Source organism: Lonchura striata, chromosome 3, assembly GCF_050655825.1.
Source record: "Lonchura striata isolate lonStrDom1 chromosome 3, ASM5065582v1, whole genome shotgun sequence".
Taxonomy (NCBI): Eukaryota; Metazoa; Chordata; class Aves; order Passeriformes; family Estrildidae; genus Lonchura; species Lonchura striata.
The window spans coordinates 105034085-105052969 of NC_140705.1; the positions used below are offsets into that span (position 1 = coordinate 105034085).

General features: G+C 39.6%; 1 protein-coding gene across 49 annotated transcripts in view; it reads right to left on the minus strand.

The window, feature by feature from the left end:
- The window catches only part of ESRRG (estrogen related receptor gamma), a 371594-nt gene that overhangs the window by 349349 nt on the left and 3360 nt on the right, over nucleotides 1–18885 (minus strand). For 11 of the 49 annotated variants that reach the window (XM_085577152.1, XM_085577153.1, XM_085577132.1 and 8 more), the window contains exon 2: nucleotides 17948–17982. The exons of 30 other annotated variants lie outside the window; for them this stretch is intronic. Coding sequence is in view for 3 of the 19 variants with exons in the window: in XM_077781871.2 (XP_077637997.1) it covers nucleotides 12013–12110 (98 nt within the window). In the remaining 16 variants the exon portion in view is untranslated. 8 more of the 49 variants (XM_077781871.2, XM_077781872.2, XM_031504246.3 and 5 more) reach the window with 6 other exon arrangements.

Here is an 18885-nt window from a genome sequence, read left to right on the forward strand (position 1 = left end):
CAGCAGGTGAACTCACTGTGCCACAGGATAACATCATTCACAAAGGCAACGTTCACATGCCAAAGAGAAGTGTCACTCCCCCCACACTTTGTAAGACATTAAAAACTGCTCTGCAAGGGTCCCATCTCCATTTCTGATGTGGTAAGAGACAATTTAGCATCAGTTTTAGACTACCTCTTTTTGTCACAGCTCAGCATTATTTTTACAGGTTCTTAGCCAATAAGTAAATTAAACAAAATAATAAAAATAATATAATAATAATAAAAATAATGTAAGTCCATGGCATTCTGGTAACCATACACACTGAATTGCAAACACAGGGCTAAAATTGCAGGAGTTTAGGTTCTCACTACAGGAGACACACAAAGAACAAAGGGTAAATGAGCTTGTTAAATATGCTGGTCTTTAAGCAGTCAAGAGCATTGCAAAAATAGCATGAAAATAAGACAAAGTACCAGAAAAGGGATTATGATGTGCTGCAGTTATGTGCCCACTGCTGTATACTCCCCAGTGAATGTCCACTCAGCCATCCCTGCACATATACACACACATATATTCACAGTCATCTGTGCCCTGCTGCACCTAGAATGCCCCAGCAGGTGAAACCAAAGGGCCACTTAGGCTGGTTGGCTTGTCCAGGCCCATGGCAAACAGCAGATGCTTAGTGAAGGTCACGGAGCAGGGCTATAGTGACAATTCCCCAGACTACTCTTCCCAACATCCATCTATCTGTGGCTCAGAAACTTCCTTTAACAAAATGTATACAGTTTTTCCAGATTACTGATCTGCTTTTAGAAATCTTCACTTGCAGTTACAGATGATTACTTCAGAGCAAGGTTCTCTAGCTACATTGCATGTTTCTTGTACTAAGTGAGCTATTACATGTCGATATGGAAAAATCCAGCCTGCTGCCCTCATCCCAGAGGGAAGGGCAAACTGAGTATTTAGGCAGCCCATGCTCCCTGAGCTGCTGTGCACAGTCCAGATAGAAAAAAAGTCTGCTGCAGCCATGACAATGCACAGCAGGAAAAGGCCCTGTATGATGGTGGAAGTTTGGCAATGCTGACCTATAGGTTATGATTTTGAGCTGCACATGAACTATTAAAGCCATAAATACAGATCTGTCATCTCTGAGGCTCTGAAACTACTCTTTGATCTCCTGTCACTGTTTAAGTAAGTGGCCTTTTAGCAAAACAGGATAGGGAGCACACTGCTGGACACTGAAGAAATACCAGCTACAGGACAATCACGGGACAGCATGCACCTGTCACTTCCCCACAGCAACACAGTGAGAGGGTCATCGCTCTCCAAGAGGCATCCAAAAAACCAGTTCTTGTTCACAGTTCAATATGTTTGCTATTTATGCGCCTTCTCATTGCTCAAATTATCTTTGCTCTGTATTCTTTACTTTTGCTCTGTATTCTTTAACGCCCAATAAAATTAAGCCAGAAAAAGAGAGGCCAAAGAGAAGTGCAGTATCCAAGAACAAAAGATTCTCCTAGCATTTTTACACTCTATTCATGTAATACCAAAAATAATATAGACTAAAGTCTACTATTTAACTAAATAGGCTTAAATAATATTTAGCTCTTTGTATCATCCAGAAATCTCAAAATACTTTACAAAGGTGTGCAGATTGGGAAGAGCCAGAATGCAAGCTACTCCTAGGCATTTGTTCTTTCCATTAGACTCCATCACCACCTCCAAATATGAGCACAATTCTCTAGCAGCTGGCATGGAGAGATGAAGATGTGCATTAAAGATATAGTTTTTCCTTAATTCCCTGCGCACTGATTGCTTTTAATACATTGTTTCAGACATTCTGTGTGTAAAAGCAACAGCAGACCTTGCACCTATGTTACTCTAACTGCTACTACTTGTGCAGGTAATATTTATGCAAGTTGCAGTCCTTCTTTCAGTTGCAGTAGGAATGTAGTCAGTAATCAAGCTATAAATGCCTCTTCTCAAAACCTTAAAACAAGGTTTAACAATCATCAAGAAAAAAAAATATGATGATAGAGGAAACAAAGATAAACCATGAAGAGTTTTGTAGAAATAGGAAAAAGTCAATGCCTTTCTCCAAAAGAGACAAGATTGCAGAAATTATCACAGAAGGAGTGCTTCATAACAAAATTCAAATGCCAACATGGAGCAGAAATACTTGGAAAGCTCAAAATCTTACTTTGAGCATGACCTGTCAAAATCAGCATGGAGAGCTAAGTCAGTTGGTAAAACATTCCTATGTCAACCTGCACTCTCAAATCAGAGAGCTTCTGTCAGCAAGTTCTGATCTTTCCTACAAAAGTGGGAATCAACAACAACACCTCAAAAGGCTGAGGATCGATGTCAGATTTTTAAATATTTGTTGAACAACTTATATTTTGCATACATCAATGCCTATGGGCTTCTGGGCTTCTGATCAAGGGCTGTAGCTAATATGAATGGTGTATCAAAACAAACACTTGTCAAAGTTTTTATATTTGGTTGGGGTTTTTTAAGGCTTGCAGTGAAAATGCTCTTGTTCAGACCAAAAAAAAAAAAAAAAAAACAAAAAACAAAACAAAACAAAAAACACCAACAAAGAAACTGAAAAAACTACCAAAATTTGATCGCCACTCTCGCCAGTTAGAACCATTGGTGTTTGTGTAAACTCAGTTCAGGGAAGACATAAACAGCATCTTTTTAAGCTAATGATTTTCACCACAGGCCATTTGAAACAGGTGTTAAGAGTGGCCCTGAAACAGATCCCATCTGTGTTCACCTAAGTTAGTGTATTTTTGTTTTGCTCCATTTTAATGTATGTATACATCCTGTGTTACCAGCTTGTCTTTTCAGCCCACTCCCATCCTCCACAATCCCAATCTGTCAGCCAGACTCCAGGGACAGGAATTAAAAATGACCACATTTAAAAAGTGTATCTCCCTGTGTAACAGACTTTACAGAAGCAGAAAGACTAAAAAGCTGAAAAGTTCCCCACAGTCTTTGCCTATTAAATCCCACAACTTGCCAACAGCAGGGCACGTTTTAATGTCAAAGAACAGGGCACTGGCTTGTGTTTCTGTGTGATGAAAGAGCTGTGGTACTCCTGTCTCTTTACATTTCACATCTCACTGTTTGTGGAGAAAGTTGACAACACCAGGATGCCCAAAACCACCCTGTACTATTATACAGAGGAAGCAAGATGCTTGCTAAGAAATAGTGCTGATACCAGAATATGGTTGATTCAGCACAAGTGGTAAGAGCTTATTTTTGGTTGGTTTCGGCAGTATTTGATTAAAACAGGATTAAATCCTCATCAGACTTGCTTAAAAATCATTTTACACCCATCCCATCAGTGTGCATCATTCTCTTTCTTATTATTAATATTTTCCATCATTAAACAGAAGGAGAGGTAAGTTTCTGTTCATCAGATCAGTAAAGAGTTAGACAAAGTCCTTGGAAAGACTAATGCAAGAAAGTAGAAGGAAGGATTCAGTCAACTGGCAACTAAACAGAAGCCTTCTGATATTTCCCACTGCGAAGTAACAGGATCTGGGCTATAGATATGTTTGTCAAACATATCTATAGCAGGGATAATTAAGTTAGTGCAGCAAACTAGGTGCATGCTTTGAAGTGTTCATGCAGTTGCTATACTGACTTTTCTTTCACCTGGTAGGTTAAGCTCACAATCTCACACTTATTTGCAGACTCATGACCTACCCTCTGTCCTCATTATCACTTAGTTTCTGATAGCTGAACATCTTGGAAATGATATTCAAAGGTTTTGTTATAAATAAAAGACTAACAGAAGCCTAAATACAGACTTCTGTCACTGAGGAATAACCGCCTGGAACTTCTTATGGCTCCTTTCTGCCAAGGAGTTCACATAGCTTTACAAATAAACAAATATTCTTCTAAGGTAGATATTGCTATTTTTTCCTTTTACAAGACCTCTTGTGATTAGCATCCAAAACCTTGATCTCCAGTTTCCTGTAACTGGAAAAAAAATGAGGAAACAGACAACATTCTTTCCCTCCTTTGCAAAAAGCCCCAAGGATGTTTCAATTTCTATATTGGTATCCCTCAGAATAACAGAGTCAAAATATAAAACAGAAAGCTTTAAATCCCCTGTCTTTGGTAGTAATTTTTTATTTCACAATATTACCAGCAGTGATACCTTTCCTGTAAAGATCAAATCTAACAGAATGGTGAGGATTCTGCTGGGGTTTCTGTCACTGGCAAGAGCAGCACCCAAGGGTGCAGAACCTACAGTGATACCCGGATTGATTCCCACTGATCTCAGTGATGTCAAGACATTATCTTGTATGCTTCTCCATACAGCTGGGCAGTGATTTCATATGCAAAGATCTTCACTTACCTATAGCCTTCTAAAAATCAGAGTTTTCCACTATCTCCTCTTCACCCAACTCAACAGGGGGCCTATCAACAGTCTCCACTTTTCTACCCAGGTTTCTAAGGCACAAAAATATCATTACCTTTATTTAAACTAGTGTATTCTAACTGGGATAGGACCCTGCACACACAATACAGGTTTTAGACAGTGGCTTGTAGCCCAGTAGACTGGATTGGGACATGCACTCCTGACTTTCTCTCCGCTCAGAAGTAACTGGCATTTACTTCTGAGCAAGAGACACAATTATGATAAAGACAGCATTTTCCCTTGTGCTTCCTCTGTCATACAATTTCTACTTACTCTGTCAGAGACATGCATTTTGGGTATTCATGGATCTGAGAAATCCCAGCTCAGACATGAGCATCACTGACAGGGCAAGACACTGCTGTAACTGTCCTTGTAGTGTCTATCCTGTAGGAACACATGGGTTTCAATTTCCAGTAACATCAGACGAATGCATCCGTTTTAACCTATTCATTTGTCAAAACAGAAGAAACGCTCTCTTGCTGCATTTGGTTGTTAGGCCTTTACCTTTATTTCCAAGTTATTTCTTAGTTACCTGAGTTATTGTCCCCAGTATTTCATTTCTCAGGATACTAACAGGCTTGCTGAAATCATATCTTCATTTATACGAGGGCAAGAAAATCTCACCCAGGTCCTCCACCTGTACCCATTAAACAACCCATAAAAACTGCCTCAGAAGAGTCAAACAGAAGACTTGCCTCCGATAGCTCAGTTGTTTTCAGAAAGGAAAAGCAAACAAGCAAGACAGGGCTCAAAAGCTTGCCCCAAAATAGGAATCCTTGCTCTTCTGAGGGCTCCAAGCCCATCTCAGGAGTAGAACCTCACTGGCATTGATGTGACACCCATGGCCTGACAGGAGCCAGGGACCCCACGCACAGAGCTGCTGTCAGCATTGGGAAGCAGCGGTGAGCAAGGGAGACCAAACGTCCTCCTACATGCAAACTTGATATTCCATTTTCTGCAAGGTTACCCCCAATGATTAAAATGTTCTGAAATTTACCCTTAAAGGCCAGTCATGCTGGGATCCACCAGAATCGATCGGTTATCTTTTGCCTCCGCACACAGTCCGTGTGTGCCTTTCACAAGTAATTTGGTTTACCAGATGAATGCTGGCAATATTTTCCACTAATTGCAAGAGTTACTAAACTGAACCTTAACTAAAATTAAGTTGACTATTAAAAGCTCAATGAGTAACCCAGCAAACGGAAGCCCTGTGCACAGGATTTAGCAAGCATGCAAGTGATCTGGCAGCCACCAAGGCACAATACTTGCTGAACATCCTATACCTAAAATTGGTTCCATACAATAGTCATATGTTCATGATGTATGATGAACTAATGCTCACAATGTTTGGGTGCACTGAAATGCCAAAATAAATGTATAATAATTCAAGCATGACATTCTGAAAAGACAAAGTGAGAAGACTGAAAGTTACGGGTTAATTTACAACATACACTCTCCTTTAAAATAACAGACCTCTCTGTATCAGTTTTAAAAATACATTAATAATATCCTTAGGTAGTAAGGTGTCATTATCATAGATAGTCATACAAATTTTACCTACCTGTATATAAACACTTCTAGGCTTTCTAAGGAGCATACACTGCACTTATCATTACATGTTACGTTTATTCATTGTATATAGGCTTTTCATTATTACAGTTTCTAAATTTACAAATATTTTTTTGTGCCTTTACAATTTCTAGGCTATACTTCTATACAAATATGTCCTACATTCTGTATTTCTGTTTTAGGAACTATACACAGGTCCATAAATCAAAAGCAGTAAGAAATAATATTAAGATTGCACCCAGTCTGGCTATCTTTAACAAACTAATAAACTAGGGATTCCCTGAGAAGAATTCTGTCTCTCAGGGAAAAAAAATAAGAGAAGAGAAAAATATGCCTATCTAATAATGTGGATAAAAGGTACTTTGTCACAAAAAAGACAGAATGATTCAGGAGAAATTCAAAGAGATTTCCTAAATACTGCCCCCATTAAAAAAAAAAATTAAAAATCAGTATTTTAAAGAAGAGAAAGTCAAAGTGGACATATGCAGAGTTACGTGAAAGAGTTAAAGATATTGATGAAAGACTATTTGCTGATAAGGATGCATCTATTTGAAATAGGATAGCATTTGGGACCACTCGAACAAAAGTCTACAGAAAATTGATAAATCAAGGACCTAGCAGGATTTAAACAAACAACAGACATGGCTGAGAACACATGAAATGTCACGAGTACAGCTGAGAAATAACTGATGGCACAGGACCACTTACTCTGCTACTAACAAGACATTTGCTTTGGCCTCTGCAGAGCGAGACAGACATCAATCCTGCCACAGCTCCAGAAACACTTGAGCCTGAAGCCCTAAAAAAAGTGGTTATTATTGTCTGGGTGTGCACATGGAACACCCCAATAAGCCTGGCTTCCAAAAAACAAAATACCCACCCACAAAATACCCAAAATGTATCACACCCAGGTAAAACCCTAAGTGACTTCATGCAGAAAAGAGCTCTTCCTCCAAATACTGCTGTTACAAAACACCAGGGCCTGGATTCTCCAAGAAGACCTGAGTGTCATAGTTTGACACGGAAAGTAATTTTCTCAGAAGGAAGAGGGTAAAATTAGTCAGTAGTCAGGATTATATATTTCACATCCCAGTGCCCAGCTTTTAGATGCTGTTCCTGTGCCATGAAGCCCTCAGCCCTGCTAGTCACTCCTGTGCCACTCAACTCAGGAGCGGTCATCACCGAGCAAGAACAATCCAATGCTGCCAGCAGGAGAAGGCCAAGGCCACACTCATCATGAAGCAGCCCCACTTCATGACTAGGAGCTCCATTTTTAAGCAGTGATACTCAAATTCTTTCGTTTCAGTAGCTTTTTCAAGGTTCCCAGGCTGCTCCTGAAAGAAACTTACTGGAGGGTCCTTTCCTTCAAGGACACAGCTGGAGAAAGTGAGAGATATCACACACAGAAATCCACCATTTTGCAACAAGAGCTTGCACTTTCTGAAGTCCGCTGGGATGTGAGGGGAAAAACAGAAGCAGAGAGGCTCAACCTTGTCAGGATGGAAGTGCTTGAGAACATCCAAAGAAGATCTTTAGCCACCTGGGAAAGCTGGATATTGAAAACATAGGCACTCACATAGGTTAGGCAACTTCTAAGGTTAGGTGGCAGTTCAGTGGGGATATTGAGGATCTCAGTTTGGGCTTTCAATGCCTAAATCCCACTTAAGTCCCACTTAAGGCATCTAATCCTTTTGTGGATCTGGGCCTAAAGCCTTGCCAGGAAGGAGAGAGTCTATGCATGCAAAAGCTGATGGTCAGTGACAGTCTAGTTCTGTTAAAACTAAACTACACAGAGAACGACCTTATTTTGTACAAAGGAATAATGCAGAATAATCAAAGACACATTCTAATCACAGAAAGTTAATGGAAAGTTAATGCAGATGATACAGATCACAGTCCTGAGTTTAGACCCTATGACAGTTATGCTGACCTGGAGAACATTGTAACCCATAAATCATGGGTCTTCAATAGCTTGTGGAAAGAAGCACATTTGGAAATGTCCAAAAGACAAAATGACTACAGAAGCCCTCAAAAAACCACCTCTCTTAATCACACCAACTAAGAGGCACAACTAGAAAGGAGGAAAAATTTATAAAATACTGTAATGTTTACAAAGGGTTAATAATTCAAAGAATGATATTTTGTTATTCAGTGACCAACTAGTTTACCATGCTCAATGGAATTAAGTCATTTCAGTTGAGTTTCTAATAGCCAGGAATCCATCTGGCAAAAGTTACCAATTTATTTCTCACTTACCTGCAGTGCTGTTGGCTGTCTCAACCATGAAGTAAAGTGTGAGTGGATGTGGATAACAGTTTACCCTACACTCCCTACATCTTGTATCTGTATATCACAAAACCATTTTTATTTTTTTAAAGATGCCTGTACTTACTCCCCTTGAATTTAGTTGAAAGGACTGCTAATAAAATATTTTCATATACAAACTATCTTATTGATAAAAGTGATCTTGGCATAAAACTAGAATAGAATTACAACAATAAAATACAAATTAATGTTACTGTTATTACAAAACAGATATCATTAATTATTTTAATGGTAAATATTTCTGGCAGATCCTAGGTATGCACTGCAACATTTAACTGACTGCAATCACTAATATTCCTCTATGGTTAAAACACTGAGGTCTGCATTTTGGGGATTCAAATACATCTTCCCAGAGCTCTGCTTCAAATGAAAATTTTCCTGCAGCTACCCATCAACTAGTATCTGACCTTTATAAACCATGGGAGAAACAAAGGAACCTGCTTCCCAGTTCTTCCCATCATCTGCAGATAGGCCAAGAGTTCTGGCAGCTCACTCACTAACTCCTGCAAATTTTGCATTACAAAATCAGTGCAATCAAAATTCATATTGCATATGAAATTCAATGCGAAACTGAGGAGAGCAGAATAAGCATGTATGTCACAGATCACAAAGGTGCCAAACATACTTTAAGCAGAGGAAAATCACCCATTCTCCCATGCCACTGAAGTCCATGGAGTCAAGGTGGACTCCTTTCTTGCTTCCTGAACACTGCATTATCCCCTCTCCTGAAACATGGTTTCCTGTGGCAGACTCAAAGACTGATAAAGCTCCTACCTGGTTTTCAAGGGCTGAAGGAATTACTGATGCTTTGTAATCAGCTCATGGTAAGGAGGCCAGTGTGATTTCCCTGATTTACTTGGATATTGGTCTGGAGTCTCACTGTGCTTTCACCTGCATTTTACTTTCGGTTCTGGATTCTTTCCAGGATAAAGACGCAAAGTCAAGGTGGTATCTTTCCTGTCCAGCCACCTCCTCCCTTTTGCTAAATGTTAATATACTGACAGGTCTGATATATAGGAGGATGCCAATACACTCTTAACATGGACAAAGTCAAACAACAGAAAATATTTTGCAATTTGGTATTCTTCCCCCCCAAATATTCCTGTTTAAATTGCTTCCCTTTAATTCTCAAAAGTATGTATTATCAAGAAAAGACAGTCTATTTATGCCTTCTGTTAATCTATGTATAAACTAAATCTCACCTTCCTGACCCACAGAAGCAATTGCCCCCTTGGTCTGGCAATGCAGCTCAGAAAAATAGGAAGAGCAGAATTTCTCCTGCATCTATCTATGCATTTTAGTGGCAACCCGTGCTTGGCTAAGACTGGTCAGCTGTAAGAGACTGATGAGAATTGTTTGAAATACTTCTGGTTGAAAAATATATGAATCAAAATTACTGGTAAAACAAAAGAGATGATGTATGTGACATGTATGAAGTATAGAATTAACCTAGAAAAATAAAAATAACCAAAGTTCCAGCCTACGACTCTCTAAATTTTTCAAATAATATAAATGCCACAAAACATAAATACACAAAACAGTAAACCAGTATACTGCAAAGTGACAGTATTTTCTCTACAGACCAGTAAGGGTTAATTTTCTTGAAGAAGTATAGGGGGCCATGAAAATTGTGAATTTAAACTCTCACCAATTTGAAATGCTATATTAAATAACACATAAAGGTAATTTTGTTTTCATTTCTTACTGACTACTATTCCTATTCCAGGTTCCTCCTTACAAAGGAAGGCACATAAAGGAAGAAGCACCCAGGAAAAAAAAATTAAGGGAAATACATTAGAGGAATGCAGCAGGTTTGGGGGAGAGACACATTTATGCAGAGAAAGTGCTTAAGCAGCGACATTGGTGGCTGTGTCTATGGGTACATAGAGAGGTTTGGTGAGCGCATGCCCAGGCAAGGAGGATTTGGTTATGGTCAGAATTTGTGAGTGACAGCCATGTGACAGCTGGGAGTCAGCAAAGATTTCGTAGGGATGGAAATTCCTGAGACAAGACACACGACTGCTCATGCGATCTGCATGTGCCTATCGTCATGCTATATTATAATAGCTGACACCATGGTTTACCAGTTTTCCATACAAGAGGCTATAAATTAGGAGAAGGATTTGAGGCACATTGGATGAGAAATTAAAGTCAGAACATTTAAAAACAAAGGGATAAATATAACTTCTTTTCATGTTATTGAAACAAGCAAACAAAAATCTCCAGTCAAACCACACACCATCAGTAAAATCTGCATTTCCATTATTTACCTTTAGTGACAGGTTATTATTTCCTTAGAATATATTTTTTTCTTACTAACTTATTTTTAAAGGTCTGAATCCTACAAACATACTTATTTTTTAGTATGGAATAATCCCACTGATTATTCATGTACTGTAGCTATTCCTACACTTTCAGGATCAGGGCCTAAGTCACAACGTACAATTAAGCAGAGGCTTTTCCAAAGAACTGTTTAATTTGCCCTTCTGGAGGTCTTACACGGACGTGAAGCCAGTGGAGATGTGCATTTAAATCAAACCTGAAAAACCGAAATACTTTCCCTTTAACACTGAATTCAAGCCAATAAAGTATCACATGACCTTTACCGTAATTTCTATTAAAATAATTTCATGTCTGGTTGCTTCTGCTATCCTGGCTCATTTGTATTGTTTACAACAAGTCATTGCTCTCGACAGTTAGTGGTGGCTGAATCCATGGTTACCAGTTTTTACATTCACTGGTTAAATGGAATGCAGCTCTTCAGTGGGGTTTCATGGAGAAAGCTCTTAAGAAATCACAGTCCAGCTATCAATCAGGCTAACCTGGGAGAAATTAATCTGATAAGCAGAAGTATTGCTGTGTATGAAAAATTTATTGAAAGGGAGCTCAAGGCATTTATTAGTTGGAGTTGCCAAAGTGGACACGTCTGGGTCAGACTTAGTACAGAGAAGACTTGGGTTATGAGGTCTATGTCTGACATTCATCCATGTTGTGCCTCCTCTGGCGCTCACTGCTAATACAACTATACTGTTCAAGGGTTTAAAAAAAATAAAAATCTCAAACACTTATTTCACCAGAAATGTGCTTGGAATATAAATAGTGCTTAAATACAGGTTTAACCAGACTGCAGTCCCGTCAAAGTAACTTAAATAGACACAGACAAGATAGTAAAACACAAAATAGACAGCCTTGAGTAGAATCCAATTAAGACAAAAAACACCCTAAACAGAGCAACATTGTTAACGACTAAATTAAGCCTGCAAACAAATATATTTTATTGCCACCTAAGAACAATACGGACTAATTCCGTTTGCCTTGTTATTTATAGTTTGGCGTAGGGTGGGGTTGCCAAAATCAAAGAGCAAAGCAGAAACTTATTTGCAAGATGGACCCCCAAATCCCTTAAAAATGCCTAAAAACATCATAAAAGTTCTTTACAGTTTGATGGCTACAATATTTGTCCCACAAGCTACATGTCAGCAACAAATAGTTAAATCAAACATATTACTACCAGCTCATCTACTGCAAAGTCACTGTATCAGAAGCCCGAATTGATTTGTTTCCTTAGAACAAACTGAAAATGAATGTAACATAACATCCGAAAAAAGAAATCCCTCCTGCTCTGCTAATCGGATATCATATAATGGTTGATTGCAGCTTTGCACCGTGCTATTGCTGCCTATATCATACATACTTACAGGTTCTGGGTTCTTCCAAGAGTTTGGTGCAGTTTCAAGGACAAATGTCTTAAGGAAGTCTTTCTACTGTGCAGCAGTGATCCTAGCTCTGATCTCATTACATGAGCAAAGTGCTACTGCTGACAATATAAAGGAAACTTCCTGCGTGAAGAAGAAATCTTGGAAAGTCTCAGGGTTAAAAAGGCTGCTTAAATGTGCTGCTTGATTTGCTCCCTAGTTGTGTATACACAGTAGCAGCTGATCTCTGTTTGCAGCCCTGCAGAAAGAAACCTTTGCTGAAAACCAATGGCATCACATTTCACTGGAGCTACTGCCAGGCTCTGAGGAGCAAAGCAACCTTTGACAACTTCACCCAGTTCAAACCTCCGGCGTTTGCTGCATGCCCTGCAGGACTTTTGAAATTGTATTTTTACTGCATTATTTTTATTAATGCCGCTCTGAAATCCTGCATCCCAGGCAGCCGTGATACAAGCAGAAGTCTCCCTCACTGTAATAGGAGGTTCTGACTGTGTCAGGACTGTGAACTGCAGAATTCGCCACAGTATCTTTTGCTTTGTCTTGATTGTGACATTTGCAGATGAGAAGCTGTTAGCTGCACTCAAAAGCATTTTCTGCCTTAGAATGTCTAAATTAAGTGCAACAGGCATCCTGTTTATCCTAAATTAATCCTGAGCCTGCCCTGCATCAGTCACGCACTGCTCGGTGCTTTTTTTTCTGATACAGAATACAAATCAAAAGATTTTGGAAGTGGAAGGTGGCTTGTTCTTTTCATTTAGTATTTTATCTAGAGTCAGATCTAGCCTGGTCCTTGTTGGATTGAAACCATGGAGCACAACATCCCAAATTCTGCAAAATTCTGACCAAAGCTTCAGTGGGGCTTCAGTATCTGCTAGTGCCCTCTTAGCTCCTGCCTTGGCCCTCCAGAACCAAACCAGGGATGGGCAGAACCTGCACCAGCTTCTGCAGCTCTTACTGCTGTCCAAGCAAATGGTAAGACCAGAAAAGCAACATTTAAGAATACGTGTACTAGAACTAGATTTCAACTCTTAACTGGGAAGCAATACTCCAAACAGATCCTCATATTTGTTGTTAAAGAATTATCAATAATTAATTCAGACGAAGTTGTTTCACCATTTAGCCCAGGGTGGTTCTCCAAAGAACAACTGGGACCACACATGCCCCTGGCACTCAGTCACAGCATGAGCTTGCATGCTGCTTCCCAAACAGGACCTACTTCTCTCTCCAGGACAGCCAGAAAACCTCAGAAACAAAATTTAGAAGAATCCCTTTTAAAAGTGCACCATCGCAGGGTTTGGTTAGGAGGAGTTGAGGTTTTTTTCCTGGGCATTTGTGAAACTGATTAATCACCACCCCTTTTTCCCCTCAGGCACTATGACTATTCTAGCTACTAGTATATTGCGTGTTATTTCTTTAATATTTTGAACTTTATTCCAAAGGGCAGAAACCAAAACTGACAGTACATCAAGACAACGTGCTCTGTGATTCAAACAGCAAAATAATTGAGGTCCTGTGCATACACAACCTCCAAGTCTGTGTATGCACGTTGCACACGTGTGCACACACTCATTCACAAGCACAAACAAGTGTAAGGGCTTCTGGCCCAATTTTCTGAGACACTCATAGTTCATGTCCTCACCTCCCTTCAAATTAAAAAATGGTAAGAAGAAGCAAAATCTGATCAGTGAAACATCCAAAATAATTTTTGTTAAAAGTAGGCACCATTTACAGGAGGGGAACCATATTGATTTAACATGTGTTTCTCCCAAATTTGTCTCCCTCCTTTGGGAAGGGGCTCCTGTCCACCCCTGGACTGTGTCACACCAGAGAAATGGAAGTGTGTGGTGGCATCAGCAGGTTTAATCTTGCTCTTCTCCCTCAAGGGACACTGCAAGGCAGCGACTCAAAATCCTGGTTACAAGGCAGGGCTCCCTGTCTGCCTGCGTCACCTCACACATAACCTCACCTTCCCCTGCCTAAGCTGACACCACCACATTTAATGCATGTTGCAAAAGCACAGCTTCTGTCCCTCTGTTGCTCAAGCAGTGAGAAAGGGATTGCATGCTGGAGAAAAGTAAAGGACTGAAGCTCACAGCTGTGCACCCTGCTCCCAGATGTGCCATACAAAGGGCCACGAGTGACCTTGATCCGCCTGCTCTCTGTGCTCCAGTGCCCAGCCTGCTGCCCACACTGCACATAACTCACTCACAGCACTTGTCCACCTGGTACCTTTTGACTCTAGTATAGCAAAAGAGGGGTTTTTATTCTGTTGGAAATTCAGCACAGAGTAAAACAAGTTATTTTTGCCAGGTGAAACTCAAGACACTAATTTAAAACAAGTAAAAAAAAAAAAATCCCAGTGGATGCAGGAATTTCAGTGAATGAAGTTTCCTCCTCAACAGCCTCTAAATACCCAACTGTCAGCACAGAAAAGCTGAGACTTCTGAATGCTGCCTGAGCAGTAATACAACCATATCCAGTAGTCCTACCCACACAGACCCTCTTGTCAAGGCTGGAGGACATCCAGTCTGACTCCACTCCTCCTTACCTCTCCTATGTAACTGTGCCCCCTTGCCACAGCTGGGTCAATATAAATCCAGGGACGCAGTTCCTTCAGCTACCTTCTTTTGTAAAAGTATACACAGGCCAAAACATGGGACAAACTGGAACTGCAAAATCTTTCTCCACCCAGACTTCCCAGATACACCTCAACCTGCAGCACCCCGACTTCCCTTTTCTCTCCTTTCTGATTTTCTCTTGAATTTTGTTTTCATAGCATTGTATCCAGCAAGGAGAATAGTAACAATTCAAAGCCTATTTTCCAACCTTCAGAAGGCAGGGTAAAGTAGTCTGGCTATTAAGGCAGGACCACAAAAATGTTCAGAGAGGATGGGGAGCAAAAGCTAGGAGAGAAATGAAGGGGAGGCTGACCCTTGGCTTACGTGATGTTAGAAGCTCTAGGTCTCCATACCTCCTATCCCCAGTGGAAAAGGTAGCCCTTGGAAACCTATCCCACTGCCTGCTCTTCTAAAGTCTAAACTAGTACAGGTGTCCAAGATGGGCCATGCCCTGTCTCCCTGACGTCTGTCACTTGAAACAATTTAGAAAGCTTGTTTAATTCATGCCGGCCTTAAAATCCAAACATATCATCAAGAAGACACTTACAGCTAATACCACAAATGAGAGCAGATTCTCCATTTTTACACAAACATTTGTTTTAGATTTTAAAACTTTGTTTCCAGCAGTCAAGTAATAAGAGACATGCTTTCTCATTTAAAGAGATTTGTAATTAAAGAGGAACAACTGAGGATAACTGCAATGAAACGAAGTCCAGCAGAAGCATAATGACACTTTTCAAGTCACACCTTTCAGCTAGTCTCAAGATTTTCAATAAGCAGTTATCAGTTTTAATTATCAGTCTCAGAATCCAACAGTACACAGAGACTCCAAGAAACATATCCTACCTGTTTTATTCAGACACTTAGGACTTTGCTTAAATATTAAATCTGAAACTGTTAATCTAGACCTGTGATTCCTGCACAGGTCCCGAATGTATCCTTTCTTCCATCTATCCATATATATAGTAACTGTGACTACTGGATTTTCTTTTTAACTTTTAAATGAACATGGATCCTAATCAACATATGGAACACCTTATGCATCATCACAAAAATGAGTGGCTATATTCTTCTCCTCCATAATAGTTGCTTTAAACTAAAACTTTAAACCAAAACTAATACAATCATTGGGAACTGTGTATGCCTAAGCTATTTGCTATTCCCATTAGACGCTCTGCACTACTCAATCATTCAAGATTCTCCGTCCCATTGTATTAAATATGCTCATATTTTGTGCTATGAGTACAATTAAAATTGTCTGGGTTTTCACACAGTTCTTATTTTTTATTTGCTCTCTAAAATATCCAGCATGCATTGAAACCAGCATAGGTGATAATATAGATGTAAATATCACCATGGAGGATACATGATAAATTTGACGTTGGGAATAATTCATTCAAGGTATCTAGATCCAATTTAAATTCTTTTCCAATTTTAACTGAGCCTTCAATAACCAGATGAACTTAAACGAAGGTGTACAACTTCATGCTACACTGGTAAACCACCCTAACTAGGAAATAAATTTTCAGTGATTAAGTTGAATTGTTCATACAAAATGCCAGCTTCAGCTTTTCACCCATACAAAATAGCTTAGAAAATATATACTGCATGTGTTTATTATAGCTACAGTTGCTATGAACATCTATAACTCTCCAACAATTTCTTTGATTTATGTTCAAAAACATACAGGGCATGAAATGATGCCTGCAACCTTACATTTCCCTCAAGAACATTGTGGGGAGAAGATGTATTCCAAAACATCATGTTAGATTCCTTGTTATGTCTCCTTTTTAAAATAAATGTATGATAATCAATTACACATGCTTCAAAGCAACTGCCACTAGATTCCCCAACAGAAAAGCTGTTTGAGAAAAGTTCCATATTCTTTCCCCTAATGGTCAAGTTATAATAAGAGATCTTGCCTAGATATTAAAGGAAAAAAATGTATTGTAAAGGATAGGCCTTACTCCACTTGTATATGCATGCACAGATTTGTGCTTGCCTGGACTTGACTTAGAATAAGGTTTTCAGAGAAGTAACATCGCCACTGATCAACATGCTAAAAAAGGATGTGTGTGTGAAGATCTTGCACCTAATCTGCTTGTCATTTATGCTTGTAGTAATCCAAATGATGTCAAGAGAATGACACAGATGATAAGTTAATGTATCGGGCTCAACTTCCCTTTCAACCTCAATATGCAAAACATCCCTTTAAGAAGTCCACCCAGCTGTAGCCTCCACTAGAAACAGAAACCTGAAGATGTTTATAGGAATATCAATTAAGCTGAATGGAAGCTCTGCCATTAATGCTGGTGCACGTAAGATTGGACTTTGCAGATCTACCTGAACTCCACGCAGTGGCTGAAGTGCACGTTTTCTCTGGGGTATTGAGGCCAGTGGGCTATATGCCAGTAACAGGTAAGCATAATATGGATGGTATTTCCACAGTCTCATGGCTCAGGCACAAGGACAAGGGAAGCATCCCCAGGCAGCGCCCTTGCCCATGGTGAAAAGACAGGAGCAGCCGGGAATGCACAGAGTGAGTGCATAGACCACTCCCAGCACAGAAAAGATCAGGACCTACTGCCTGCCCCGCTTCAGGTAGTTTGAGCATCCCAAACAGAAAGCTGCCATTCCCTGTGCCCTGGGCATTTAATTCAATCCTTGGGTTACACTGCAAACTAAAGAGCTGACAAACAATATAGAAAACTGGTCTAGAAACTAGATGACACAAGTCCCTCTAAGGAGGTTTGGCACCTGCTGACACTGAGTTTCCAGCAAATATGGCATAAGGTGGATGTATGACTTGTTTTATGGCCCTGTTCATCCCTGTAAGTGTGAAATATTTGCATGCCAAATAGGGAGATGGAAATAATCACTCATTCCACTTTTTATTCCCTCCCCTATTTTCTTTGAATCAAACCCTCAAAGAATGAAAATTCACAGAAAGGGAAATACAGGCTTACACCCTCTTTGGTCCCCAGTGCTATTTTATCCATTACTAAGGAAGCCAGGGAGGAGGAGGAGAAGGGGAGAGGACTGGACATGCGTGCCTACTGCCCATGCAGACCCAGCAAGATAGCATCAACAGTTGTTCTCCTATTTTCACAGTGGGAAATAAGCAGGTACTAGCTGTATTGGAATAATCAGGAGGAATCTAGGTCAAAATCAAAGCAAGACTGCTCTGTCCGTTTCACAAAACTCACATGCAAACACAATACCCATGTAAAAACAAAGAAGTTATTTGTAGCAGCTATTTCTGTTAGGATTGCTAAACAAGCGTGCAGACATTGGCCTACCTTGAGTAAAAGGCACTATTCCTTCTCTGTGACTTCTGAAAAGGCATTCAAAATCAATATAAAATTGCAATATTAGGAAATTTTATAATCATTATTTCAAAAAAGCAGACTTGAAAGGGTCTCTTGTTCATGGGTAAATCTTCAGTTAGTTTTTCTAGTACCGCCGGTTCAATCGAAAGATTCGCCAACTGCCCCCTGGAGAAAACTGAAGATCTGCATTTAAATGGAGATATAGTATTTCCAAATGCACGGTACCTGCAAGGCAGATACTGTCAAGGTTTCTTAGTGAGTGGATCTCAAATTGTATTAGGTACATTTCAGTGCCATGACTATCCTCATTTTCTAGGACTGGGCTATTTCCATATCATTTTTTCCCTGTGTGTGGGCTTTGTAATATTTGTCCCGATAAGACAAAATTAAACCCCCATCCCAACAAAGCCCTCACATAGAAACAACAAGGAATTACAACCTTATGCATAATTTTCTGATGGGGATGATGAAGACTGTATTAGATGGCCTGACTGAAAATCTTAAATAATTGAAAACTCTGATGTCTTAATAGAGTAGTGAGCTTGGTTTACAATGCAGCCAATTTAGAGCCATAAAAACACCATGTAAAATGTTTATCTTGTGGTTGACCATTACATATCCTATTTATTATTCCAAAGTATTTCAACAGCATTTTTCTTCATCAATGTGGCTGCTGGCATTTAGCACCCACTCGCTAAATTCACGTGATTTTCCTGGAACGGCTTTAGGAAAAGAAAACAAAAAATTAGCAGATCACTACAAAACTGTTCCTTGTTACTATATGCCTCTTTTTCACATTCTGACTCGAACCGACTTCATGTGCTGCAAAATACATTTGAAACCACCGAGGCTAAAATACAATAAATCAAAGCCATATTCGTGAAGTTAAAAAGACTGGTGCAACTACT